Source organism: Cuculus canorus, chromosome 5 (genome assembly GCF_017976375.1).
Source record: "Cuculus canorus isolate bCucCan1 chromosome 5, bCucCan1.pri, whole genome shotgun sequence".
Taxonomy (NCBI): Eukaryota; Metazoa; Chordata; class Aves; order Cuculiformes; family Cuculidae; genus Cuculus; species Cuculus canorus.
In genome coordinates this window covers 39,606,447-39,633,989 of record NC_071405.1, presented here as the reverse complement: position 1 = coordinate 39,633,989, position 27,543 = coordinate 39,606,447, and the positions used below count along the sequence as shown (strand labels likewise).

The following is a 27,543-nucleotide window of genomic DNA, read 5'->3' as shown; positions in this document are numbered from 1 at the left end:
AGATGACAAAACAACCTCATATTCCTAAATTGAGGTGGTAAATTTGGACGTTGTCCTATTTCTTAAGGGGATCCATCAAAATGCTAAGGAACTGTGAGTTGTTTTTCTGTGTTTTGTTGGGTTTTTTGTTTGTTTGTTTGTTTGTTTGCTTGCTTGTTTAAATAACAAACCTTACCAAAGTACTTGTTAAGCTCAGAGAGTTGTATTTGATAAAGTGTGTCTATTCTTGTGTTTTGAGGAGGGAGAGGGTTGGTTGTAACAGTAGCTTTATCTCTAGAAAGAATCTTTATCAGTAGAATGTGGTGGTGATTGTGGCATGTAACCAGTGAGAGATAATTACAAATTTAAGCTCTGGTGTATGAGTTATGAAGATTTCTAAATAACAGAATATTGTCTAATAGAAAAGTAAAAAAAAAATTATAGGAGTGGCAGATCTGTCTGTCCTGTACTCTATTCTGCATTTGTTTCTCATTGGAACTATCAGGTTGTGATTAATACAAGATGACAATTATTTTAGATGTCACTATTTTGATGAGGGGCTAGACTTTTCTGTATTACAAAAATAGTCTAGAAATAATTTAATAAATTACAAAACCAAACACGATAATCAAGAAGATAATCTCTCTTCAGAAATGGCACTCAGGAAGAGTGTAAAAATTGATGCTTTAGAGTGTATTTTAAAGGATACAGGTTTAAACTAAGAAAATTTCTCGACAATTCTGTAGAATACAATGGTGTATCTCTATAACTTGGGTTCAAAAATATTCCTGAGACAGTGAAAATAACAGCAATATTGAAATAAAATGTAATTTAAAAGATTCTTATCCAAGCCTGTGCTAGAGGAGCATCATGTATTTTAAAAGTAGAAATAACTTACACATCTTCAAAGAGCTCAATGTTTATACCTCTCTCATTTAGGCAATGAGTACCAATAGTGTAATTCTGGTTTTGCATTTCTGTCTTTGCTAAAGCTTCATCTTTATTCTGAGTGTGAACGCTCTTGAAAGTAATGGAAGCGTGCTAGTCTTCTGGAGAGTGAAGCCGAAGTGCCAGAGGAGCTCTGTGGGTGAGGAGGGTCGTTTTGGAAGTAAAGGAAACTGAGCCTTGTTGAAACTGATTTCTGTCAGACTTGTTTGCACGTGATAGGGACAAGGAACTTCTAGACAGCAAAGTAAGTTGAGGCTTCCATGATTGTTTTTTGTCAGCCTTTGCTTTTCTGCAAGAGCATGTCAGTCTTTATCAGTGAACCATCTTACTTTGGTATACTTATTTAGTGCTTTTGAGACAAAGGCTGTCTGTTCCTTTTTCCAGCTTTCTTGGTATTGCTTGTCCTACAAAACTTTAAGATGTGTGAGATTCTGTCTTTTTTGTCTGCTTTCTGCATCTCCCTGTTGTAATTTAGTGGAGAGGTCAAGATCTAGAATGGAAATTGTATAAGTAAATTCTGTTCAACGGCTTCACCAGGACCCGTAGGTCTAATTGTACAAAGCTATTTCCCAGCCAGCTGGCCTCCAAGTTTTACTGCTGTGTGGGCTTATTCAGTCCCAGGTGCATGAGCCTGCATCTGTCTTTGTTGAATGCCACGAGGTTTCTGTCAGCATATTTCTTTAGTCTGCCAAGAACCCTCCAAATGGCAGCTCTGCCCTCCAGTCAAGTGTTGTTTAAAACTGTCTTTTGTAATAAATTTAGAAGGTCAGCTTTTGCACTGATTTCTTTTTTAGTTCTCTGTTGTGAAGAACATCTATAAGAAATTATAATAAACCTTAAATTTTTGAAATGGTAAATCTTAAAAGGAAGTTTTGAATCTTACTGCACTGGTGCACAAAGTGCTCATCTATTCTGTCTCAGTTTCTTATATAATATAGTACAAGTATTGAACTATATAAAGTTGAACAGAAGCTGAATGCTTGCTGTAAAGGCTTTTCTTGCATATATGTGTTGAAAGAATGGTAGAGAGCTCTGTAAGAGAGCTGTTTGTTGAAGTGTTCATAGTTTTTTGTGCTTTTCTCTGTATGAGCTAAAATATTTGTAAGTAAATATTTAAGCTTTCTAAAAAAAATGGTGGGTTTTTTTGGGTTTTGTTTGTTTTTCCCAATCAAATCACTGTTACTGAAGATCTCTGTTCTGTCAGTGATGCTATAGCAAGACTTCAAGCTGAGTTATAGTTAAGTTAGAAGTGCTAGTGCAGGCATCCGTGATTGTCCTGCTATTGTTTTTCTTCAAGACTTTACTGTGCTTGTCTCAACTGGTTAGTTTTACATGCGTGTGTTTTAATCTTCATTGTGAAGGACTACAGCAGCTTTTTGAGAAGATCACCAGATAGCCTTTCCTTGTTCATAGTAGTTACTTGAAACTTTTTGAAAGACAACAACTGGATCAGGTATTTTAATTATCTGTTTATAAGCTATACAGAACTTGAATTGAAGTTTTTGTACTGCTTGTGTCTGCTGTTTAGAGGGATTCGTTATTTTTATGAGGATATATAGTAAATAAGAGAAATGGAAATGGGAGATAGATGACAGATTGGAGATCACTTGATGATCTCAAAGGTCTTTTCCAACCTAGGGATTCTATGATTTGGTTTCTTAGACTTTTTGATAAGAGTTACTGTACATTAAGGAGTCTATCTTAAATGCAGGTATGTGCTCTCTGATAAGCCTTTAGCGTGTCTTTTATCAGAGGACCATTAACGTTGACTTTATTCATAAGCATTCTATACTAGATTCTCCTGTTATGGAAGTCTGTTGCCTGCCTTGGGCCTGGGTTAAGGGCATCAATAGGAAACTCCCTAGCTTGGTACAGCCTTTAGGCTATTACCCATTACTGGTCTTCCGAATTAATGGCAATGAAGCTGCAATTCGTAGTCAAAGGGTGACACTTCAGGTCCTTGGGACAATTAGTAAGGAAAGCTGCAGAACAGTTGGGTTTTTTAATTTATCATTCCAGTTGCAGGCAACAGCATTAGAAGACACAGATGCTCTCAGTCTATTAATACATGGCTTCATGGCTAGTGTTGCTGCCATAATTTTCTGTTTTCTTGATAATGAAATGGCCTATACAGCACCATGCTTGCTGGTATCGGAAGGGATTCACCTTTCTTAAAGGGGGAAGAGTGTCTTTGCTCACAGGCTAATGGGGCTCATTGACAGAGCTTTAAACTAGACTTGAAGGGGAGGAGGATGATATCAGGTTTGCCAGTGTCAAGCTATGGCCTCAAGCTGTGCCAGAGGACGTTCAGATTGGACATCAAGAAAAATTTCCTTACCGAAAGGGTTACCAAGCACTGGCATAGGCTGCCCAGGGAGGTAATTGAGTCACCATCCGTGGAGGTATTTAAAAGATGGGTAGATGAAGTGCTTAGGGATGTGATTTCGTAGTAGACAGGGTACGGTTGGACTTGATGATCTCAGAGGTGTTTTCCAACCTAGGGATTCTATGATTTGGTTTCTGTTCTGTGAGGCAGTTGAGAAACAGTGGAGCCAAAGAATTGCACTTGTTTTATTTCAATTAATTTTGAGCTACAGTCTCTACAAGGTCAGATTTTTAATTTTTAATTTTTTGGGGGGACAGAGATAAAAGAACACTCAAAGGAAATGCTTAGAGTTAAGAGTTATGAAAATCTTCCAAGAAAAATGCAAGAAAAAGAGGATTTTTAAAATAACATTTTTGTGCACCTTGTAGTTTGTGTGTGGAATATAGTAGAATATCTGGAATCTGTAATTCTCATGTAGAATTGCTTAACGATTTCTAGATTTACTGGGATATCACTCTTTACTTATAACCACGTATTTATATCTGTTTCCTGAGCCTCTTCAGGGGCTGTTTTTTCTTCTCTTGAACTATGAATATTAGGAACATATTTATAAGGTGAAAGCAGACATTCTTAAGTCGTAACATGATTCCAAGAGCTGAAGTGTTAATAAGATGCTAAATATCACCTCTCTTTACAAATGGCAGATCTTAACTGCCTGCCTATGCCTTTTAGTCATACTAAAAGCGAAGCTGGCCCAAAATATTGGAAATGTATATCTCTGTCACTAATGCCACTATACAATACTCTTCTTGTTGAAGTGCTAATGAGTGAGTGCCTCTTAGCCAAATATATTCTAATCTGATTGTTCTTGTCAGCTGTTGTAAGGCCAAATCTGGTACTTGCGTTGAAGTGGTTAGAACTGTTTTACTGTTTCGTTTAGCATATTATTTCTCTCTAGCATAGGTAAAACTTAGCAAATCTATCCTCTTATGCCCCCACTTTTGAAAAATGCACACGTAAGAAAACCTGTGCATATTAAAAATTATGCTTAGGTGTTTGGGGATGTGAAGGAGCTGTATAAGCACTACTGTCTACCATCCAAGTATAGCATTCACAAGCCTTCACCATTATCCCTGATCAGCTAGGAATGATGATTCTTCATTGTGAGAATAATTAAACATTAGAATAGCTTGCCTAGAGGAAAGGTGGAGTCTCCCTTGCAGGAACTATTTGAGAACTCAGTTTGGATGACTGGATCATCTACTCTAAGGCCTTGCTTTTAGCAGAAGATTTGACCAGATAATTGCCTGAAACCCATTCCAATCTAGGCGTTTCTATGTCTCTGTGATTCTTCACTGGGAAAGGGAAAGGTTTATACATTAAAGTTTTCTTCAGGTTAGTTTGTGGCAGGGTTTTGGGTATTGCTAGTTGTCCTTCTATGGATGAGGCAGGGATTTCTTCCTTTGTCTAGATTTAGTTTGAGCATTTGAAACTTGTAACATCCTTCTCTCAGGTGATTAGGCGTGCTAGCTGTATGGATTGAACTCCAAGAAAACATTAGATTTGGGATAATCTAATGCTTCCAAAAGAAGCACGGGTTCCTGACATTCTGGACTTACGATCATATCAGAAGAAACCAGGAACCAGACAGATGGAGGCAGAAATTCAGGTCAGGTTGCTTTGCTGAAGAGAGAGTGTGAAGAGGGTTAGCACCTGGTGAGTTTTTACTAAGTAATACCTTGTATGTTAATTTAAAAAAAAAATAATTCCTAGCTGAGGAAGACATTATTTGTCCAAGACACCCAACTGAAAAGATGTTGAACTCTCTTGATCCAAGAAACATGCATTGTCCAATTACAGCTTTGTGGGAAGTTTGAAGCAGCGGAACAAAATCCCATGTGTGTAAGTAGGCTTTCGTGGACATAAAGGAATTGTTTTCAGAATCTAAGCAGTTTTCAAGTATTATGTACTTTCATTGCATGGGAAAACTATATTTTTTCAGCAAACTAAAATATGACTTGAAATTTTAAGAATTTGCTGACCTCTACAATAATACTTGTTAACTCTTGCTTACTCCTTATTTAAAGGGCAGTTTAAGAAAAAGAGGAAAAAAAAATCCCACTAAAATTTTAATTCAGATCTTAGTTTGCATAGTAGCTTAGCGTGGTAAATTTACAACAGATTATCTGGTAGTATGCTGTAGATCAAAGACTTCTTTTGAATATTTTTGATTCAGAAGTTTTGAAGTACACAAGTATGTGTTTGCACAATTGGAGAAGTTTGATGGCTTCAGAGATATATTAGAATTCCAAATATTTATGATATTTACAAACAGCAATGCATTCTTTGCATACACAGTGCTATGAAATACTAGTAAATATACATATTAACTTTTATTTCCAGTTTTTTGCAAACAGTAGGCTGATACTGACTCACTCATGTCTCCTGATTTTAACCACTTCATTTAAATTATCTCATGGACTGATGAATCTGGATATTTTTTTTTAATGTTTGTTTGTTTAGGGTTTTTTCCTTTCATTTTGCTGTACCTACCGGATTGTGTTAGAAATAAAGAAATCTTGGAAACTCTGTTTTGAGTTCTGACTTGTATTAACTAGTGGCAATCTGGTATCTGTTGGACTCCTGCCGTTACCGTTGTTTGATGAAGGCAACTTTCCCTTCTCTGGTATTTCTATTGCTGTTTGGTTTGTTTGTTTCTAAACAGAGCAGTCCTACACCCTACAAAATACAGGGTTGAATAAGCTACTTGTTAACGCATGTTTACACTGTGCAGTACATTGAACATGAAGCCTAGCTTATGTAGCTTTGTAGCGCAATGCAAGTCAGACACATTAGTTTTCAGACAAAAGCAGTATAGTTATGTCTGTATGGTGATATGCCTGGGCTGTCAGATGTCTCCTAGTGTTCCATCTTCAGTCAGTCTGGTTCAGACACTAGCTTGGCTTGCTTTAGCTCAAGTTTCATGTCTTTGTGCTACCTTCTACAAAGTAGATGCACCCTAGCTTGTCGCAAATGACAGAGTACTTGACGTGTCCCGATCTCTTCCTCAGATACAGAAAATCCTCCTTTTTGCACCTATTTGATGTTTTTTAAATCTGGAGTGTCTAGAATGGTGCCTGGTCTTCACTTCACTTCTAACACTTCAGAGTTAAAAGCTGCTTAAAAGTATTTCCTTGTCTCTGCTGGAAATATGTGTCATGATATATCCTGGCACTGAATTTTGTCTTCACTGCCATATTATAATGGTGACTTATGCTAGGGTACCTCTGTTTACTATCGGACATATATGCATTTCTGTACTTTCAGTTGTTAATTCATGCTTTGGATCTCATGATGAATGTTCTGCTGCCTTCGCTTTTAAAAACTTCAGGTTTGGTTGGTTGGTTGGTTTTGTTGTGTTTGGGTTTGGTTTTTTTTTAAACTTGAACTTGTGTTCAAATAATTATCTCCTACATATGCAAACTTTTGTCTGATAACAAGAAAAAAAATTATTCATGTTACATTTATTGCATAGTTACATCTCTATAAAAATATTTTCTGCTTGTCTCTAACAATGAGAGACAATACTAGAGGAAAAAATAGGTTGAGAGTCAAAGGTCATCTTTACAAAATACACCTTTTTGTTGGATTTTTTTTCTTTTTTGATTGACAGGCTGTAATACAATTCCTCTTGCTAACTTTATGTTCATTGTAGGCTCTTCTGTCACAATATGACCATGGATATTTCATGATATGTTTGAACAAGTGTCTTGGTAAAAGCAGTAGAAGTTGTGGGATCTAATTACATCTGAGTAGTTCTTTCACTTAACTCGATTGACCTCATCATTTTTCTTGAATTAAACTAACATTACTTAAAGAAACAAAAGGCTGTAAGTTCATATAGGACTCTTGTTATTACATAGTAACACTCAAAGGGACATACCAGCACCATACTCTTGGTTTTAGGCTGTGATTTTTAAACGTGGTTATTGCTACTGGTAACGAGGCAATCTTTTTCTGAAGCTTCAGCTGTTCCCAGTCTTCGCTCATTTGAAGAATGTTAGCAGAGGAAATGTGGTAGAGCTCTGCTTCTGTTTTGTCTAAAATAGGTGTACTTTAAGAGTGTATTGAGAAGAAAAGTTGAGGTTTCTAGAGGAATAATAATTCTGTTAGAAACCATAAATGTTTGGGAGACGAGCTTTCATTATAGAGCTACTTTTTATTTGATGTGGTAAAAGTCTATTTGCTATGCAGTGAGTATATTGCTTAAAAAAAAAGATGTTGCTGCTTTGTTTTGATCATATTGTAAATATTCAAATTAAAATATGGTCTGGTTTTTCAGTTGGTATAATCAGATTCAGATTTGAGAAAATTGGTGTTCATTACCTTCCTTACCATAGTGGAGATAAAACTACACAGACATGAAAAACGATAGTTAAGGAAAAGCTTAACTGCAGCCACAAAAAACTTCACTGCTGCTTTTCGCTGTTACCTCTGTGTGCAAGGATGTTTGTTTGCTCTGTCTAGGAATGCCCGGTCATGTGAACTGCCAAGTCCTACAGGCAGTAGTGTTGCAATGTGTGCTGTGAGTTACGCTTCTAGAATGAATACATCCATTCTGTTTCATGGGTTAGAAATTTTCATTTGTGTTTCTAGCTTTTATTTTATCTTAAACAGACTGATTTTTTTCCCCCTTTGCTTCTGACTGTTTTTTCAGTCTTCATTAAGATCTCACAACAGAGCAAGTGACAGTTTATCTTCACTTTGATGGAGTCTCCAGATTGCCTCCTTTAAGCAGTTGGTGATTAATCAGATACATGTAAAACTACACATTTGTAAAGATTTTAGGTATAAGTATGACTAGTCAGTGATATGAAGATGAAATAAATAAAGCTGTGTTTCTGATGTTTAAAGTCTATGTAGGTGTTCTAAGAGAGAAACAAGTGGGGATTTAGTGCACTTGTAAAGGCTGTATGTAGGCACCTATGAAACTTGCAATGAGCCAGGAGATGGAGTTGTTTGCTCACTTGTCTGTCTTTTCTCCTCCAGGCTGTCCCCTTGGATCAGACAGCATAAGTCTTCCTAACATGGTGTCTCAGTCATCTGGGTTACTTTGTACTCTGCTGTGTTGTTTTCAAAAACTAAGATTATTTTGATAGAATTGGGTAAAGAACAACTTACGCGTGCAGTTACAGTGGCTGATCTGAGGGGGATGTTGACTGGCCCTCCGAAGTGTGAGGTGAGGAGCTTTTGGAGGTGATAGTCTCAGCAATGCTTCACTTGCAGCATAGTCTGAAAAGAGCGAATTGCACTAGTAATAGCCTTTAAACAAAGTCTTCCCCAGCACGGTAATCTCAAACCTGTTCTTCATCAACGTACACTTAATTGATAAATTTCAGTTTATAAATAGATTCTATGCAGATTTTGAGCTGAGTGAATTTTGAATTATTTACTTATACTTTACATACTTATGCAAGTATACAACTGGTAATAAATCTTTGTTATATATATACTGTGGAAGATCAATAAGATAAAATGCAAGGTTTTCAGATTCCTTCTGGCTGGTTTTGAATTTACTATTAATTCCAAGAAAATAATGGGATCTTTGAAGTCATGGTGTTGCCCTCTTTGTAACGCAGAAACATTAAAAGTAGACAGAACTTGATGGAAGATAATTCTTCAGAAGAATTTAATAGATCTTCATTTAAAACCTAAACTTAGTGATTTATGCAAATGCATAGATATTGCAGTTGCCATTTACTTTTCAAAATACAATATACAAATGATACAAAATGTAGTGGAGTGTATGGGATAGATGCATAAAATTATGTATCACTTGTCAAAATATCCAAGGGTGGTACCCCTTCTTTCTTCATAAATTACATGTGTGAAGTAGAGTAATAATCCTGTGGAACTTTGGGGACTAATGAGACCATAAAGTAGTGTAGAAATACTGATGGGAACAGGAAAAAAAAAATTAAAAGTAGTGATCACTGTTTCCAGAGCAGTTCAAATCTCACTGTTTTCTGTGAGCAGGAATGTGTATTGTCATTTAGCACTTCATCAGAATGGTTTATGCTGCCATCATGAGGAAATTTTATTATAAGTAGCTGCTTCTGTACTATGATACTCGTTCATCATTTATACAATTCTAAGTTAAGACTGTTGAATCTCATTTTTTACAGCTTCTCCGTATGCCTACAGAATTAATAGCATCTTTTGAATAATTAAATTAGTTAAAAAAATAAATCTTTAAAAATCTCTCAAGCACGGGCATTTGGAAATATGGTGGAGTTTGAAAGTGAATCTCGGTATGTCTGGTGTTCAAGTTTGTCAGCTTTTGAAGATTTTCAATTTTTTAAAGAAATCCAGTGAAGCCTGCGGTGTACTTTTCTTCTGACATTTTGAATTAAAAACTATAGGACATCTTTTGTAGTCTTCTAGATCTTTATTATACCGTTTTTATCTTGCAATGCAGAAGGAAAAATCTTCTAGAATAATTTATGATGCAAAGTTTATGATGTATGTTTAGACTGGCCAAACACTTTGAAGCTTCTGAGATGGAATTGCACTACTTTTCTCTGTCTTAGGTGGCAAAATTACTCTGTTGGAACACAAGTAAACTGTGAATGGCTTTGACATTTTAGGATGTTAAATCAGGAAAAAATCAGATTTTTCAGATGTCATGTACAGTCTTAGAGAGCAGTAGTTTCACACGGTCTCTGATATTCCAACTGTAATTTCTTTATAGTACTGAACATGTTGTGCATGAGGGGAAATGTTTTCTTGGTCTAGAGAAGTCCTTTAGAAGGTTTTTTTGTATCTTTAAATAGGTCAAGAGCCTTTATAATTTCAATTTGAGCTTCTTCAAAAAAATACTGCTTCTGTGCCAAAAGCTTAAACCTTATGAAAGCTGTTCACACGGCTTCACATGGCTCAAGTATTTCTCAAGGCAGAAAAGCTGTTGAGCATATTGATACTTCCCTGGGTTTGTTCCATTTTGGATGACATAACAAAACTGGAAAAGTCATCACAAGTCATCATGGGTGTCTTATTTGTGATCTTACTCTTTTTTTTTTTTCTTTAAAGGACATCAATGACAAAGATTCCATAGTTTCAGGTTCCCTTCTGCTAAGTTATTATAATAGCCTTTTAGAAATTTGAAAATTGTATCTCATATTATTCCTAATAGTTCCTTTCTCATTGTTAGTATAAAGACTACTTTGTCTTGCCTTTCTCATTTTTTAAGTGAGAAAACTGATTAGCTATAATGAAGTAGCGGTGAAGTAAGTTGGAGATCTTGAGCTTATTAATCTAAATGCTGGGGCAAAAGAAGTAGTCCTGTTTCGTGTGATTTTTTTTTTGGTAGTATATTTGTCAACTATTATTTTTTAGAATTTAAAATTAGCATGTAAAAGTTCTGTACTTCTTGAGACCTATCTGTTTTTTGAGTGAGTAATAAAGATATGAAACTTGGCATTTTCTACAAAGCCAAAATAAAACTTGAAACAGGTTGAAAAGAAATACTTCCATGAGGAATGGCCAGGATTTATTAGTCTTGTATAAAAAAATTTCTAGTTTGCAAATGCCTGAATATGATAAGAGGATTTCATGTTACAGACAGTTCCCCAATTCAGAAGGTGTAAGGAAGGGACAGAAGCAGCAACTGAAGTATGGGGAGATCACAAGAAGCCTTTGAGAAGGGAGCAGGAAAAAAAAAAGAGAGCGAGTCACTAAGATGTTGAAATTGTGATAGAGAGAACTGGGAGAATCTGGTAAGAGGAGTTGTTTATCCAAAATAATTGGATAGAGCAATCTGAAAAACATCACTTAGATGTGTTGTTTAAAAATTTCTATAGGCAAAACCCCTCCTTGCAGCAAGGAGTTCTAGAGAATTGATGTTACTGGTAGCTCAACCTGTAGGAGACATTTGTAGCCAGTTCTGAAAAGTGATCAGGACCAGACACTGGGATTTCAGCAGTTATGGGTAGCACTGCAGGAAGAAATTTGTCCCCTTCTGCGTGGTGTAGTTTGTGAGAATGAATAATATGGGAACTGGTGTCAAGTTCTGTGGGTAATTACTGTTATTTGTGTGAAGTTGAAGAGTCAAAGTTTGTCAGCACTGTGCCGAAATACAACAGCTTCTTTCTGATGTTGGTCTAAATCCTGTATGTGCTTGTTTCTGCTATGAATGTACCCCTAGGAAGTACTATCTTGGAAGATGATTGCTGGTGTAACATTAGGTAAATATTATTTCAAAGGAAAAATAAGTTATTGTGACTAGTAATGTTATGATTCCAGATTAAAATATTTTGTAGTAAGCAGAGATGTTATTTTTTAAAACTTCGTAAGCGCCTGCAATTAAATGTAAAGTAATCAAAACCAAGTGTTGACCTAGGATGGGTTGTCACCTACTTGCTCATGTTGTGTTAGGTTTCAATGGAGATACTTGTATAGCACTTACTCCTAGAACCACTCCTTTGCATGTATTTTCTTATCTAATTTATGAAGTAAAGAAGGATTCATAGGAGTATTTCCAAACTTTTGAAGTTTTTGATGCTGTGGTGATGAGTAAAATAAAAGCTTGGGGAAAAGTTTAATTTCTCACACATACGTTCAGTGAACTGGGAAGGAAATAGAAGGCTTGCGGTTTAACAGATTTTTATTTTATTTTATCTTAATTTAAGAATTATATCCATTAATAAAAATTGCATGGTACTTTTGCCTTTTATTGCTTGTACTGCATTTTATTTCAGTCAAAACATTTTTATATTTAAATGAATACTGTACGCAAATATAGGTAATGTATGCTTAAGTGATAGAGATGGACCTCTTCTGATTTTGTGTCACACCTAGCTTATTGCTCTTTTGAGCACAACCATAATACAAATACAGATATCAGTGAAGATTGTGGAGGCTGTGAAGGGAATTTCCATGAGAGTAAAGTCATAGCAGCTTCATGATAAACAACACCCCCTGTCAGCCCCCTTCTCCTCCCAAATACAGAAAGAATTTCAGTTGTGTAGTTGTGAATAATGGTGTTTTCACAAAAGTTTCTCAGTCTATCTGCAGCATAACAAAATAAGATACAGCTTCTGTACTTTGCTATAACTGGCAGAGAACGTGTTGAGTCCTCAAAGACTGAGTTGCCCAATATATAATTTTAAATGAACACCCTTTTGAAGAAAATAAGGCAAACACTCCTCTTACAACTATATTTATTAGGAAGAGCTTTAAGGCAAATCTAATAGAAACAGTTAAATTAGCCTAACATGTTAGATAATTATTTTAACACAGCATATGGTTGAGATGAGATTTAGTTACCAAGAGCCAATTACAGTGAGTTTTCTGATTGATTTGTGTGGAAGTCTGTTACAGCAAAGTTTTAAACTTGCTGAAGTGATTGGACCAGAATTCATTGTGTGATAGGCAGTATTTTGAAGGGAGTTTTAAAAGAAAGCATTGTAATTTCTGATCATTTAGTTTACTTTGAAGTAGGAATCATGGCACGTGTCAAGGCTCTTTTAATAAATTTAGTATCTTACAAAACTGCAGAATTTTTTAATTAATATGTCTGAGGAGAAATGTACAGATTTAATCTACCCATTCCAAAAGTGCTTCAGTTTTATAAGTACTTCCCTTAAAATCATTCTTGAAATAACCCTTTCTGCTTTGTTTTGAGTAATTGATCTGAGGAGGGGTGTTTTCTTGAAAGAGTACCTTTAATTTGGCTTCATATAACAAGATGATAATCTGTTCTAGATGGGAGGAAACCCAGAAGGCGATTGTCTGCAAACAGAATTATGCAAAGCTGCTGTCATCTCAGCCACAGAAGTTGTGTGGCCAAGGACTAATGTTGAGTGCTAATTAAAATAAGGCAACTCTATTGAAACATCAATTTCTTGGTTTTAGTAATGATCTGAGATAAAATATCACAATTATAGTTTCTTGATATTTGGTATTTAAATGTATTGCCTTTATCTTGAAACGTGAAAGAAGGATGGTACTAAGTTGATGTGTTCATGCTAAGGCATCTCCACAAGTGAATGGTTTTAACATCTGCGTAAAATTAACTCATTTTAAAAATGTTCAAACTTGCATCAGTTACATAGAATCATAGAATCACCAGGTTGGAAGGCACCCACTGGGTCATCGAGTCCAACCATTTCTAATACTCCCTAAACCATACACCTCAGCACCTTGTCCACCCATCCCTTAAACACCTCCAGGGAAGGTGACTCAACCACCTCCCTGGGCAGCCTATTCCAATGACCCTTTCCGTGAAAAATTTTTTTCTGATGTCCAGCCTGAACCACCCCTGGCACAGCTTGAGGCCATTCCCCCTTGTCCTGTCCCCTGTCACTTGGGAGAAGAGGCCAGCTCCTTGAAACAAGCCCATGAAACGAGCTAATTATGGTCGGTTTCTCTTAAGCCAATCTGAAACACTGAAAACGATTTAGAGACCAGTTTTAGTCCTTTTTCTGCGTGTGGATGACCTGTTGGGAGGAAATGATCGCAATGAGGTAGGCGGTATTCTGTCCAAATCTTCTTCCCTCCCCCTCCTGTCTTGCCCTAGGCAGAAACAGAGAAGTGAAAGCGTTCAATGGGGTTTTTTTCAGCAGATGGGGAAAGGGCAAATGTGGTCATTTTTAATGACTGTGCTTCACTTTTGAATGCTTATGAATGCTTCAGGCTTAATCATGAGAACGGTTAATGACTGACTGAAGCTGACGGCCTGTAAACAGTGCTGTGAAAAAGTATTATCTTAGGTATGTATCAGTGTTCAATCCTTGCAAAAAGATTGTACTATGTCATTTGAAACCTTTTATTTTTTCCTGTGTTTAATGTACTAAAATGCCTGAGATTTTGTAAGGATATTGTACTGATCACTTGTTAACCCTTTCAGGTTTTTCCATCCTGTAGCTTTAAATGTGCAGTGTTTCCTTAGTGCCATATTCTTCAAAGTTTGCTTTGTGACTTGAATACCTGCCTGAAAGTTGAGTGTTCTTATCTTAAATAATTAGGGCAGTGAATGTTGGATATTCCTGGCACATACTGTTGATACCATGTCTCTCTCAGTACTTACATTCCGGGTTCGTGAAAGATCCTGGTGAGAAGGGTAGGATTGTTTCTTGGTCATTGTGGACTCTTCCTTCAAATTGATGATTGATTATTATCAAAGAGAATAAATATTTGCAATATTTCAGAAGTATTATAACAGATGCTATTATAAAGGGTGAAGAGTGGAAATATTTGTAATGCCTTCTGAAGTGATGAAATTGCTCCAGCAATCAAAAGCTCAGTTGTGAATCTTAATGCCTTATTTTGGAAAATACCTAGCTATTTCATATAATAGTGAGTTATAGGTATGATTGTCCAGGTCTGAGTCTGTAGCTTTTGCATTTTTTTCCTTCTTGTTTTTAGAGGAAGGTAAGGAAAAAAGCTCTTCTCTTTTGGTAGAGCACTTGAAGTTATCCAGGTGTTGTAAACATGAATCATTTCACAGACTTAAGAAGATTAATCAGAAAATAATTAGTAATTTTTATTTGTGTGTGTAAGTCAGTTTGTGTTTTAAGGCATGTCATGTCTGTTCTGTTTTGCACAGAAATGCATACCATGCCCTTGAAAGCACGTGGCCTCTGTTACCTAGTACACTGCCAATCCTAGTGCTTTTAGGTATTTCATTTTTTTGTGTTTCCGTAGATCTCATTATTCTCTTCTGTGCAGTCCATCCAGTTCTTAACAATGTAACTGTGATTCGGATGTGTGTTGTGTGTTGTATTGTCTCATGTTCAAGTTCCATTTCTTCCATTTCAAGATTTTTATGATGATGCAAATCATAAGAATGTAACAGAATATAAAGGATTCCTTAGTGTTATTGATTCTGAGATTAAAGTCATACCAAAGAATGTGTTAAATAAATAGAACAAGTTCTTACACCAACACAGAATGAAAACTTTAAACAGTTGTCTGTCTAAAAAGACTGGTATTAAATATTTATATTTCAGACAATAGGTTAGATTTCTCTCTACTTATTTGTATTGCTTTGTCGTCACTTGGTGGCACATTAATTGGCCTACGAGATGAAAAAGTCTTGCTACGCAAATTAAATTTCTTATGTGCAGTGAACAAATACAGGCATAATAGAAAGTGCCGTCTGTCTAATTAAGCAAATTAAATATTTCTTCAGGGAGGCTGGGATGACATAAACTTGATTAAAAGTATGTGTACAATGTCTTTTAACTAAAAAACACCTTGCTTTTAGTAGTGCAGTTATGCTTGTGGGGACAAATAAGTAGAACTGGGTAGCAGTAATCTAAGAACCAACAGATACGTTGTTTCTCTTTGTAATACTCAGATTATAATGTATTATTATTATAAACAAACAATTAGTCTTGCACTGATTTAACTATGGAGTTCTCCAAGTATTTTGTGTAGTTTTAGGAATTAATTTGTTATCTTTCTTATGTCTGAACGTTATTTTGTTTCATCCTCTTAATGACCTTCAATTGGTTTTAATATGGTGGAGTTGATACTAAAAATATTTTATCAAGAGTATTTCAGATTACTTGTGACAGTGATATTAACTGAATGCAAGCCAGCTCTGGTTTAGAAGCCTTAATTAGGAAAGCTTATTTTGGAAGTGGTTTCACTTATCACCCTGACCTCAGGAGTTTGTACACTACACAGTTTCTTTTTGCTGTTGTTTTTTTGAGGCGTGTCAAATTATACAAGTTGCCAATTTAAAGTGAAATGGCAATGTTTTAAGTGTTGAAAGACTTTTCCATAATCTGATACATGATTTCCGCAATTTATTTCCTAGTAAGGGTTTGTATAGGTTATTGTTATGGAAAAGAATTTATCAGGACTCTTAACATAAAACACGTCTGAGTTACAAAGGACACTATATGGCAGTCCTCTTATGTAGATGACTTTGTCTGAGTTATTGTGAAAATCAGAAATAGACTAATCCTTCCTTACTTGCAATCCTACATGATGTGTATTATGTACTCTGGAGCTTCATCAAGGACCAGCAAGCTGAAGTTTGGACGCCACTAAATGGGCATTGCTGTAGTTGGTATTAATGAGGTGTCTTTGTTGGAGAGAGAAACCTGCAATGTTCTGGTAGCTCAACTAAATTAAGATTTATTTGGGTCATGGTAGAGAAGAACCTGCCTTCTAAAACCAGAGTGTTAGGTTGGTGCAAAAATAACTGCCATTTTTAGCCATCAAATTTAAAGTAGTATATCTCAGCCTAGAATAAAATTTGTGAGTCAAAATAAGAGCCATTAGAATCTATACATTTTTGCTAACAAGAAAGAAGTCTGTATATTCAGGTAGTGTAGAATTCTGGAGTCCTGGAACTGATTAATTATTGAAAGTTGTTTTGAACTGCTGTTTGGTTGTGGGAAACCTTCTTTTGCAGGAAGTTGTTGAAACACTTGAAAATGTGGTAATTGGTGGGAGGGAAGTCTGGTGGGTAAACTGGGTGAGGTAGAGTTTCATAGCCCAGTTTGGGTGTTGTCATTGAGAAGAATTGCTCTTTGTTGGTTGACCAGTGTTCGCCATAAATGCTAGAGTTCTGGGTGCATTTTGTTGATTTCCTGGCAATACTTCTCTGCTGCGATGGTTTTGCCAGGATTCAGGACGATGTAGTGGGTGATTCTGCTTGCTGACCATGATACAGTGGCCATGACCCTTTTTTTAATGCAACTTTGATTTGGGTAGCTGTTTTGGTGTTTAATCTTGCTCCAGCCACTATGTGGAACACATATCGTTTTTTTGTCACCTGTCACAATGTGATCAAGAAATTGATCATTTTTGTTGTGTAAAAGAACTGCAGAGCAGACTTAATAGCAGTGATTTGTTTGGTTTTTGTTCAGCTTGTGCAGCACCTGTTTGTTGGGCTTTTTTGATTTCCCACTTTGGCGCAAATGTTGAATAACTGTTGAATGGTCAGTGCAACCTCTCGAGTTGTTTTGCATGGGTCCGCTTAAATCCTGACTCTCAGCTGATTGCTGTCTATCACAGAAGGATGTCCGCGACTCTCCTTATCTTCAAGGCTCTTGTTTCTGCTATGAAATTTCTGAGACTAATGTGGAGCTGTATGTTCATTGATGGCCAAATGCTTCATTGATACTGCTAGCAGTTTCTGCTGCTTTACGTCCTTTTTCATACTCATGCAACAAAATTGCTTGAATTTGCTTTTTTCCATCTTTAATTTAATAGCATAATATAAAAAAGAATAAACAGTTTAAACCAAACCATTAGCATAAATAAGTAGAATGAATTTAATGCTTTAAAATGATACGGTACATGAACACATGTAAAAGTTTAAGCCGAAATAAGCATCACAGTATCCAGTGACAAAAGTGCCAGTTGTTTTTGCACCACCTAATAATTGAAAAAATTGTTTGTAATATCGACATTCTGGCTTCTACATATCTTTGTAGTGACTGCTTTAAATTGCTCACTTCAGTTCAATTTACCTGCATTCATGGTCAGTGAAATACTAGATTTCCTGTTTTTTTTTTACCAGAAGTTTATTTTTTTAAAGTTTATTTGGCTGAATCACCTTTTTCTCATACCTTTTCTGTTTAGTACTTTGATTTTTCTTGGCAGTAAATACTTATGTCACTCAAGTATAATTTCCTCTAAAGTAGGATAAAGTAGCTTAATCCCATTTGAGGCTTTGTATGTTTTTAATATAATAATGTCATGTCTTCATGGATGCTTTTTTTTGTTTAGAAGAGTTATTTCAGATTTTAAGAATATTGAATTATTTCATACAGCGAGAGAATGTAATTTGATTTTATTTGAACTGAGATGTGGAATACCTGCTGAATGTACAACATGCAAGATTTATACTCTTGCATTTATAAATACAGTAAGCAGAAAATGGAATGGTGAATCCCAAGTGGTCTTTGAAGATGATCAATACCTGGTAGAGGCCTTAAAAATCTTTGCTCCGTACAACTTGGAAAAGCCTGGTGTAGATAGATCAGGTTGATGAATTTCCTTTTATGAGGAACTGAGTGGGATTCTGGTTTGGGCTGCTTTAGTTCTTTGGGGTTAGGGTTTTTTTTTGCTTGATTTGTTTTGGAATTCTCTCCTCTTTTTGGCCAGTGATGATGCTGGCATGGAATCGTATTCTTGCAGCTCTGATAGCACTGGATTTCAGGTGTGTGAATCCTGCAGCCTTTCTCCACCAGACTGGTACAACTGGCCTGAGCTTTCTCAGTGTATTGCAGGTGGCAGCTCTTATGATTTGTGCACACTGTAAAGGGAAGAGGTGTTTAGTCCTTTAGCCACCTCCTTTCAAAGCCAGAGTAAGGGCAGTGCCAGGCCAGCCAGCCTTCAGTGATGGAATGCTCACTGCTGCAGTTTGTGCTGTGGCCTGGGACCCTCTCGCTTTTCCAGTAAGAGCAGTCTCCCTTTTCCAGTCTTCTGGGAGATGATGAATGGCCTGTATTAGGTAGGACTGTGTGGCCAGGTGATATGCTTACTTTGTTTTCTGGTAGAAGTCATGGGGATGATAGAGAAGGGCTTTGTTTGTGGAGGATAACATTTCCTGCTAGCGCTGAGGATGAGTTCTTCCCCCAAAGTCTACGTTGCTTAGAATTCAAAGATGTACAGTACAATCTTTTAATATGCACAGGTACAGAATGTCACATCTAGGTACCTCTGACTGTGGATAGCAACCAGGTGAGCTTGGGAAGTTAGTTTCCTGTTGCACGTTATTTGTGCTAATTGTTTCAGCTGGAATTGCAGTTGGAGAGGAGGCAAAGTCATACAGAGGGTACATGCAGTGTCCTGTCTGTGTCATGATCAGTGGCTTAAATCTGTGAGGTTTTGTGACTCGAAGGAGGTTAATTTACAGCCCACGTATTCCTTTTCTGCCCCAGAAGACATCCTAATGTTTTATCATTGATAAGAACTTTCCGTGCTTGATCTGCAAATTGTTATGGACTAATTTAGCCAGCTGTAGGTCAGAATGGTGTGGTTGAGAAGATGGTACCTGGTTACCTAGCAACTTCATTGTGATTCTAGGTTTGCAGGCAGGGAGGATTCACTGCTTTAGTTCAACAGGACACGGTTATCTCTCTGAAGGCAGAATGCCAAGTGTGTTCAGGTGCTCATGAGTCAATTGAGAACCTTTGGACACAATAAAGAGTTGTTTACTTTTTAGTAAGTGTTGAGGAAGAAGCTAAAGGAACATGCACTGGCTATTTGACATCTAGATCAAGGCTGCAGTTTATTAATCTCAATTCTAGTGCATGCTTTCTTCCCATATTTACTATCATGCAATATTTGTGAGAACCACTAAGAATTCATGGCTGACTGTTGAAACGTGATGGTTGATGTTACCTGAGATATGGAAAAAGTATGTCAAATAAAATTTGGCCATTATAGCGCCAGGCTCCCTAAATGGCTTGTTTTGGTCTATGAGCTTTAGGCTTTTGCTCACAATTCCCTAGTTGCCTATCCAGCCTTCTACATTCAGAATAAAACCATAAAAAATAAATGCTGTTACCAAAACCAGAAACTGAGTTCTGTTTTTCATTTAAAAATCTCCAAGTGTGATGAGTGAGGAATGGGGAGGCTGCAGTGTGAAATACAGCACTGCACAGGAGTTGCACAGGTGATGATTGCTTCTGGACATGAGAGCTTCTGTTTTGGCTCTTCAATCACGCAAGTTTTACACACAACAGTGTACCTCTGTTTGCTTGGAGGGACAATAGTAAACAACAGTGTTCTAGCAAACTCCCTGAGCAGAGCCTTTGCCATAGACACTTTGCCATAGGAGAAAATTACTGATTTATGTTGATGTTACAATAATTTCTGCATGAAACATCATTCTATTTTTATGCACACTAAACATTTTACATGCATTTTGATATCACGTAATTGTCTACGGTATGCCTGCTTTCACTTCTAGACTTGATTAAGTTGACTTAGATTCCAGTAATGAGGTTAGTTTGTATTTCTCCTTCAGTCTACCTTTTTAGTTTAAAGTAATTTTCCATTGGTTTTCTAAGAATATTACTTGTTTGAAATACCTGAGAGGGATCATCAGCTTCCTCTTCTCCAGTCTTTCAGCCTATCCCTGCTTTTTGAAGTGCACTTACCCCTCAGTAAAGTATTGGCTACTTTTTCTCCTAGCAGCATTGTGTTCTGTAATAGCTAACAGGTCAGTTACTTCAGTATTAAGGTCACAGTAAATTCTAGAACGGAGAGTATATGTGCCTCAATTTTATTTTCTTTGTTTAATTTTGTTCCAGCTGAGTAGTAAGTACTACATGGCATTCTATGCCAAACAGTACTTATGTGGTTATTTTTAAGTAAGTTTGTTGGCACTGAAACACGGAAGCAGAATTCAAACAAGCATGACTGCAACTGGAATGAAACCCACTTGTCTCTTTTATTGGAGGTGGTGTTTAACAAGTAGTTCTGGATCCCAAAGTAGTTCCATACAGTAATCAAGCCTGCATGTGGAAAGTAAAAGGGGCACTTGATAAGTGCTGGGTATCAGTGTATGGAGGCTTTATCTTTGGTCCCTACCACATTTTCTCTTCCCTCTTTCTCCCTTTTATGCCACACTTTTCCTTGTTTCCAAGTTGCTGAACTGGTGCACAGCGCTTGTCAATGAGGGATTCTGCTGCTGTAAAGATCATCTTGAATTCAGTTTTTGTCTGTCTGTTGTCACCTCAGTTATGTCCATCTTTAAATGCTATATAATGCTATCCACTTGTGTAAAAACTGTGTAGTTTCCACCACATTTTAAGTGGCTTTTATGCTCAAATTGAAATTTCAGAGCAATAATTCTTCTGCTGTTTTAAAGCTAGGAGCAGGAGACAAAAAGAAAGCTCTATTATGAATATTCCCACACATCTTTTCCCTCAAATGCTACAACTGTTTTATCCTTTCATAAATCTTTAGTCAGAGGATTTCAATACTTAATTACAAAAATATTGTAACCTCACATTATTCCTTTGCTGTCAGCCACTATTTTCCTTATTATGTGGATAAGCTAGGCATTAAGGGACTAAGTGATTTTTTGCAAAATGGCATGGTGAGCCACTGGCAGGCTCTAAGACTCTTGGTTTATAAGCCTGTAATCTGCTGACTTGACACTAACATTCTTTTCAGCTGGCAAATCAAATGGAAACACCCTAAATCCCAGTTGGTACTAAGAAGTATTATTCTGAGATGAGAATTACTGGATAAATGTGTTCATGCTGTGATTATCAGTGTCAAGGAAGCACCAAATAAAAAAATAAGTAAATGTACAGGATGGAAACGTGTTTTAGGGATGTGCATGCAAGGTTACTTCTCAAGGTCCAACCACAGTGGTGTAGCAGAATGACTTATGTGGACTGCAACAACTGTGGCAATGGGGATGAAAGCTAACAGTACTTATCCTAACATCCCTGCTGAGGCAGAGGGGAAAGGTGACTCAGTCAGGCCTAGTAGAGTTTTGCCACATGCATATAATTTTTTTTGCTCTTACTTTTGTGGTTTTTGAGAGTGGAGGGTTTTGGAATTAATGCTCCAAGCTATGTATGTTTATAAAAGTTGCTTTTTTGAGGCTGTTCACAAAAATTCAGCTGATACCATAACATCATTTATGGTTGAACTGCCTTTTCAAGGTTTTTCTTCATGTCCGGGAGAGGTGTAGAAATTTCTGCAAAATTATGTGCCCAGAGCTTGGGATTTTTTTTTTCCAGTTATATCAGTTGGGCTAATTAAAAAAAAACAAGAAACTTCTCTGAGCAAATGGTGCTCTTTGTGTTATCCTGACATTTTTATAGGACTTCAGAAATTGGTGCCATAAGCAGTGACCTATGGTATCTGCTTATTATTCTGTGTGCAAATGTGTTGCATTTATTGTGTAAAATGGCCTGCAATTCCCCTAGTTGTAGCTGGTGGGAACAGTCCGTTACTTGACTGAGTGTGACAGTGTGCAGAGCTAATTTATAAGCGGTCCCATTTTTGGAGGACCAAGCCCTTATTCTGTAGTGTGTGATTGCTTTGGGTTTTTTAACTCTTACTGTTCTCTCTCTATTTGAAATATTGTTATCATGTTTCATAAATAAACCACCTTTTTTTTTTTACACCTTGAGAAATACCTAATCTAAAACATCAGGGCGCTATAAAACAGTATAAAACCAGCCGAGTTATATGAACAAGAAACTAAATAGTTCACTGAGATCTGATTTAGTTTTATATTTAAGATACATTTAAGGTGAAAGTACAAGTTTCTGTTCTTTTAAGTTAGGTTTCAGAAGGTGGCTAGAATAGTGACAAAGTTTTGTACAATTTTCCTGATGACTGATATGTGGATTATAAATTTGTGAAAAACCGAGTGAAATCAATTCAGTCTCTTTTCCAAAACTGAGAGACAAAATAAAATAATATGAGAGTAAATAATATGTCATGGTGCAGATGTATTAAATTCAACATTGTAATATTTTCAAGTGCAACTAGCACAGATAATGAAACAATTTTTAAAACTGGTGTGTTTATTATTTTGTTTGACTCAAGAAGTCTTCATGTGAGGGCACTGTACACCTTCTTTAAGAGTAGTGTAGGTAAATAATCATTTAAGTCTATTTGACATCAGTCATGCCACTGAACTATACTGTGGCTACTCACGTCTTCCTGTTTTGCACTTGTCTTTTCCTTTCCTGAGGAAAGCACGCCCAAATAAACTTTCACATAACTTATCCTTGTACTTTATATCAACAGAAATCTCACTTTTGATATCTCCTTGATTTAAGCTGTAGTAAAATACTAAAGGAGTGCATGCACATAATTTTATTTCTATATTCAGTAACTTTAATGATGTTTAATATTTGGTCTCCTGTCCTTCCCTCGTGGTTTCCCATAGCTGAGAGTCTAGGATGATAGGATTCTTTTTTAGCAGAGGAAAACTCAATATGATTTTCCATACTACTATAATGTGCAATGCAATCTTGTGTTGCTTCTAAAAACAGTAGTAAGCACTGTACATTTTCCTGAATTTTTTAAAATAAATTTTTGTCAGTAAGTTCAAGGTCATGAATCTCATGCATTTTCAAGGAAGTTCTTGCCGTGCGCTAAAACTGTGTTTCACCTGCAGTCTGGATCTTCATTAGCTGATAGGAGGGATTTGCGGCATTGGCAATAAGTTCTGCTGGTGGCTGGCTGGCTGCCAGCGCAGGCTGCTGTTTAAGACAGCAGGTCTCTCTGCTTCTCGCCTGCCTGAAAGGCACAGTGTTTTCAAGAAGAATGCAGTGCTGGATTTTATGTCGATTCAAAACTGAGGAGCTGTCCTTGCTTTACTGAAACAGCTGCATGTTTATGCTTTTGTAGTATGTGATGTCATGAGGGTGTTGGCTTTTAGGAATTTCACTACTGAGGAAGCAGTTTGAAATGCAGGCAGAATCTTCAAGACCTTCAAATGTGCACTTGGTTTCTTTCTAGTTAGCCTTAAACAAATGTGCAGATGGATGCATACACTCAGATTTTTCTTGGTGAAGAACTGACGTATGGAATATAGAAGCAGTTGAAGTGGATACAATACCTGAAGGCAATGTCGAGTCAGTCTGGATTTTCAAACTCTCTTCCTCTGCCGGGATATCCATTCTACCAGGTGCCATGCAGGTATAATGTGTTTTAAGTTTTATCTTTTAATGTACTTGTCTATAGAGCTGTAGCATGATGCTTGTGTTAAGAGCTTTGTTTTTGTTTCCATTTCTTTGTTCTCTGGAAAAATTGGGAAATCAGAGAATTAAGAAGCTAAAATCCATAAATACAGTTTTAGAATGCTTTGTGCCTGACTTTATAATTAGGCTTGCATTTCTTTAAAGTGAATATTTTTTATTTCTAAACATACTAAATATTTGGAGCGTTTTTCTAGCTGGTTAGATGAAGTAGTAATGTTGGAGATTTTAAAGTGAATTAATGTATTCAGATATTTCAGTCATTTATTAGAAACCAGAGACCTGTGGTGTTGAGAAATGGAAATAATGTAGATTTCTAGAAACATGAATAATTTCAATTCTTTTCATGTAGAATTGCATAAGGTAAATAAAAGTGCTTATTGTCATTATGCTTTTAAGACAATTCATAAAAAAGGTACATGAGTATAAAGGTGATAAATGCTAGTGTTGTGATAAAGCTTAATCATAACAGCTTCTTATTTTGTGTTTTTTGACTCAACTGTCCTGTTTTATTAAAAATCCTTCCTTCTGAGAGTGCTGTGTAACAGTTTTCTAGTGAATGGGATGGATTCTAACCGTGAAATTACTGTTCCTGCAGTGGAAGACTGTAATATTGCATAATAAATAGAGGGAATGTATTACAATACTTGTTTGGCTGAAAGGTCCCTGGTTTCTGGCACACCTTAAAGAAGGAATGTAATCTGTATTTACTGTGTCTAAATCTGAAGTCCCTGCCTCTCATGCTGCAACAGTAATAGAGGGAGGGGAAAACCAGAGTTGGAACAGGAGTTGTGATATTACTCATCTTTTTATAACATGTTTGAAGAGTAGTGTAAGAGAGTAAGTAAGTTTTTAACATGTTCATATCCAGAGAATGAACCGAACAAATAATCTTCGTGAACAGCAGCATGCACAGTGGTATGGGTTTGTTTTGTGAGGCTGCAGTGACAGTCCTTTGTGAATAGAAACAAAAGTGGTACTATATGATGTTGTTTTAAATGCTTCTCTCTCTGTTTCTTGAAATAAATTCCCATACTTATTTGCGTATTTGTATCTCTGTAGCATTACCAGGCTGTTCGGTCAAAGGCACCAGTAGCGTTTTAATGAAAACAGTTAGCCATTTAGAGGTCAACTACAATGATTGCTCATGGTCATTGTCCTTTTGCCTAACTTTGGAGGATGTCTAGTAGGCTTTCTTCTTTCTTCTGGCCTTTCTTGTGATAATCCACATGAATAAGATAGAAATTAAAAATGACAGTAAATGGCAGCTGATGTAAAAGCCTTCTCTTCCCAAAAGTGCGTTGGGCGCTTAGTCAAATGCATACTTTTTCATTCCTGCTCCCTAACATCAAAATGACCAGAACCTACCACCCATCTCTCTGGTTTCCACAGTGACCTTCTTGACAGAGTGAATGTCTCATGAGCTCCAAGTTCTCCCCTTTATGTTTTGAAAAGAGATAGATTGAAGTTCCTGAACTATTGAATCCCTGTTATTTAACTGTAGTTTGTTTTTTAATTTTCTCCTCTGTTTTTAAATAGTTTTCAAGTAGTTATTCCACATTTCAGTGAAGTCTGTGTTAAATTATTTTCAAATAAGATAGTAAGTTTCCATGGTGTGCAATTGAGATAATCAAATCCTATTTTATATATGTAGAATTGGGTGGACTTATTTCCTTTCATCACTAAGTCATTCTGAATTTGTGACTTTTTGTTCTGGTACCTATAAAGTGAAATTCTTTATATTGTGTACAATGAATGATAACTTGACAGCTCCAGCTATATGAAATTAGTATTGCTGCAGTCATTTCAGAGTTCATCTTCAGTGCAGAATTTTCCTTCAGAATAGTAACATACATCTCTTTGTGACTGGGGAGTAATACAGCTTACAGAGACAGGACTGAATTCAGATTTTTATTCCACTCTAGTCATATTCTGGGGAGTGAACATTTTCCAGTGAAATAAATAGGCGGTAAGACTACTGTTTATCATAAGTGGTTTGTAGTCTTTATAGAGAGGGGAGGGTTATGCTCAGTTGGTATGTTGGCAGAGACATGGATCTAATAAGGCTTGCATCTGGGATGACATGAAAGTCTTGAACAGTGTTCTGGGAAAGCTCTGTCTACAGGGAACTTTGCCTTTTGTATGGTCAAGAATTATCTTGTAGAGATCAGAATTATCTTTGGAATTGCAGGGTGTTTGCAATTGATTGTGTTTTCTGATACAAATAAGGAGTAATAGTTTTGGTATGATATTTTTGTGGAAGTGTGGTCTAAAGTATTGATAGCCTGCTCTAGAAGAGTGTACAATCAGCATTTTGTTCATTTATGGTTTTCTAAAGATTGCTCAGGACATTGCTTATACTTTATCTTGGAGGTGGTCAAGATACAGTCTCCAAGACTAGGTCATTCAGCATGGCATGATCTCTTGGTTGGCTGTGAATTATGGAATTGCATAAATCAGGAGTTTATCTTGTGTACTGTGTTTTTGAGCTGTATTGTAACTAATTTTTGGCATCCATGCAGTGCAGAATTGAAGTTTCTGGGGAATATTTCCATATTTGGACAAAATCTGAAGATTAATAGAGTGTACGTTGAGATTGAAAATAAATTTCTTGTTTCTTTTATGGCACATAAGCTGATCTAGAGATTAGTTACAGAAAATACTCCATGTCATTGAAAAACAGTTCCTTAAGTAGTTGTCTTTATTTTTTATACATTCGGTATTTAATTTAAGTAAAATATTCATATCTGTGATTTCTGTACTTTAAGCAGCAAATGTAAATTAGTATTGGTAGTTAAACTTTAAATGGTAGTGAAACCATGCAAGTAAACCTGCAATGTGCCATCTGACAATGGCTAGAATGGCATTAGGCAGGTAGCTTGCTTTTTTCAGCTGCTTAATGTTATAATGTTAGTTTTCTTTCGTATATCATGTAGCGTAGAAGGAAGTCTGTTCAAAAGGTAGTCTTTGAAAATTTGCTTATAATGCTTTGATTTTCATAAGTTTAATCAGTAGAGATTAAGAACAAAGCTTTCTCTGGCAGAGCTTGCAAAGGCTATTCTCATGTCTTTTCCCAGTTACCCTGGTATGGCAAGAGACCTTTTTTCTTAGAACATTTTCTATTTCTCATTGCTTTAGGCTGCTAGAGGAGAAGATGGTAGCCTCATGAGTTTTTCTTTGGCAAAGAGAAAAAGAAGAGAGCTAGTGTCCTGGTCACCTTTGAGAAGAGAAGCCAAAGCTCTCAGCTCCACTAGGGTACTAGCAGATTGTAGCCATTTTAGAAAATAGTCATGTTTTTACGTTTGACTCAAAACTACACATTCAAACCCAATTTTGAGTAGGAGGGCTGCTTTTGAGTAGGAGGAGCAACATCTCTTTCCTCATACAGAAATGTGAGACAATGCAAAACCCAACCCTGTCTCAGCTGTGGAGCAGCTGGAGTTCTGCTGGAGGACTGTGATGCTCTTCATAAGAAGAGTCTTCCTTAGAAAGAATCTTCCTGTTTCTGTCACAAATGCTGAAGGGTCAAGACTTGGGTGTCTGCATAGCTGAGAGATTTATAATTTTCAGTAGTTACATTCAAAG

The 27,543-nt window shown here is 36.5% G+C and overlaps 1 protein-coding gene across 6 annotated transcripts in view; it reads left to right on the top strand.

Annotated features, from left to right (window-relative positions):
* Positions 1-27,543, top strand: part of PLEKHA7 (pleckstrin homology domain containing A7) — a 189,455-nt gene that overhangs the window by 66,335 nt on the left and 95,577 nt on the right. The window contains exon 1 of one of the 6 annotated variants that reach the window (XM_054067034.1): positions 13,757-13,776. The exons of 4 other annotated variants lie outside the window; for them this stretch is intronic. In XM_054067034.1, the coding sequence (XP_053923009.1) occupies positions 13,763-13,776 (14 nt within the window). In that variant the 5' untranslated portion in view covers positions 13,757-13,762. Of the gene's footprint in view, positions 1-13,756; positions 13,777-23,461; positions 23,900-27,543 lie in introns of those variants that run through there. One more of the 6 variants, XM_054067032.1, reaches the window with a different exon arrangement.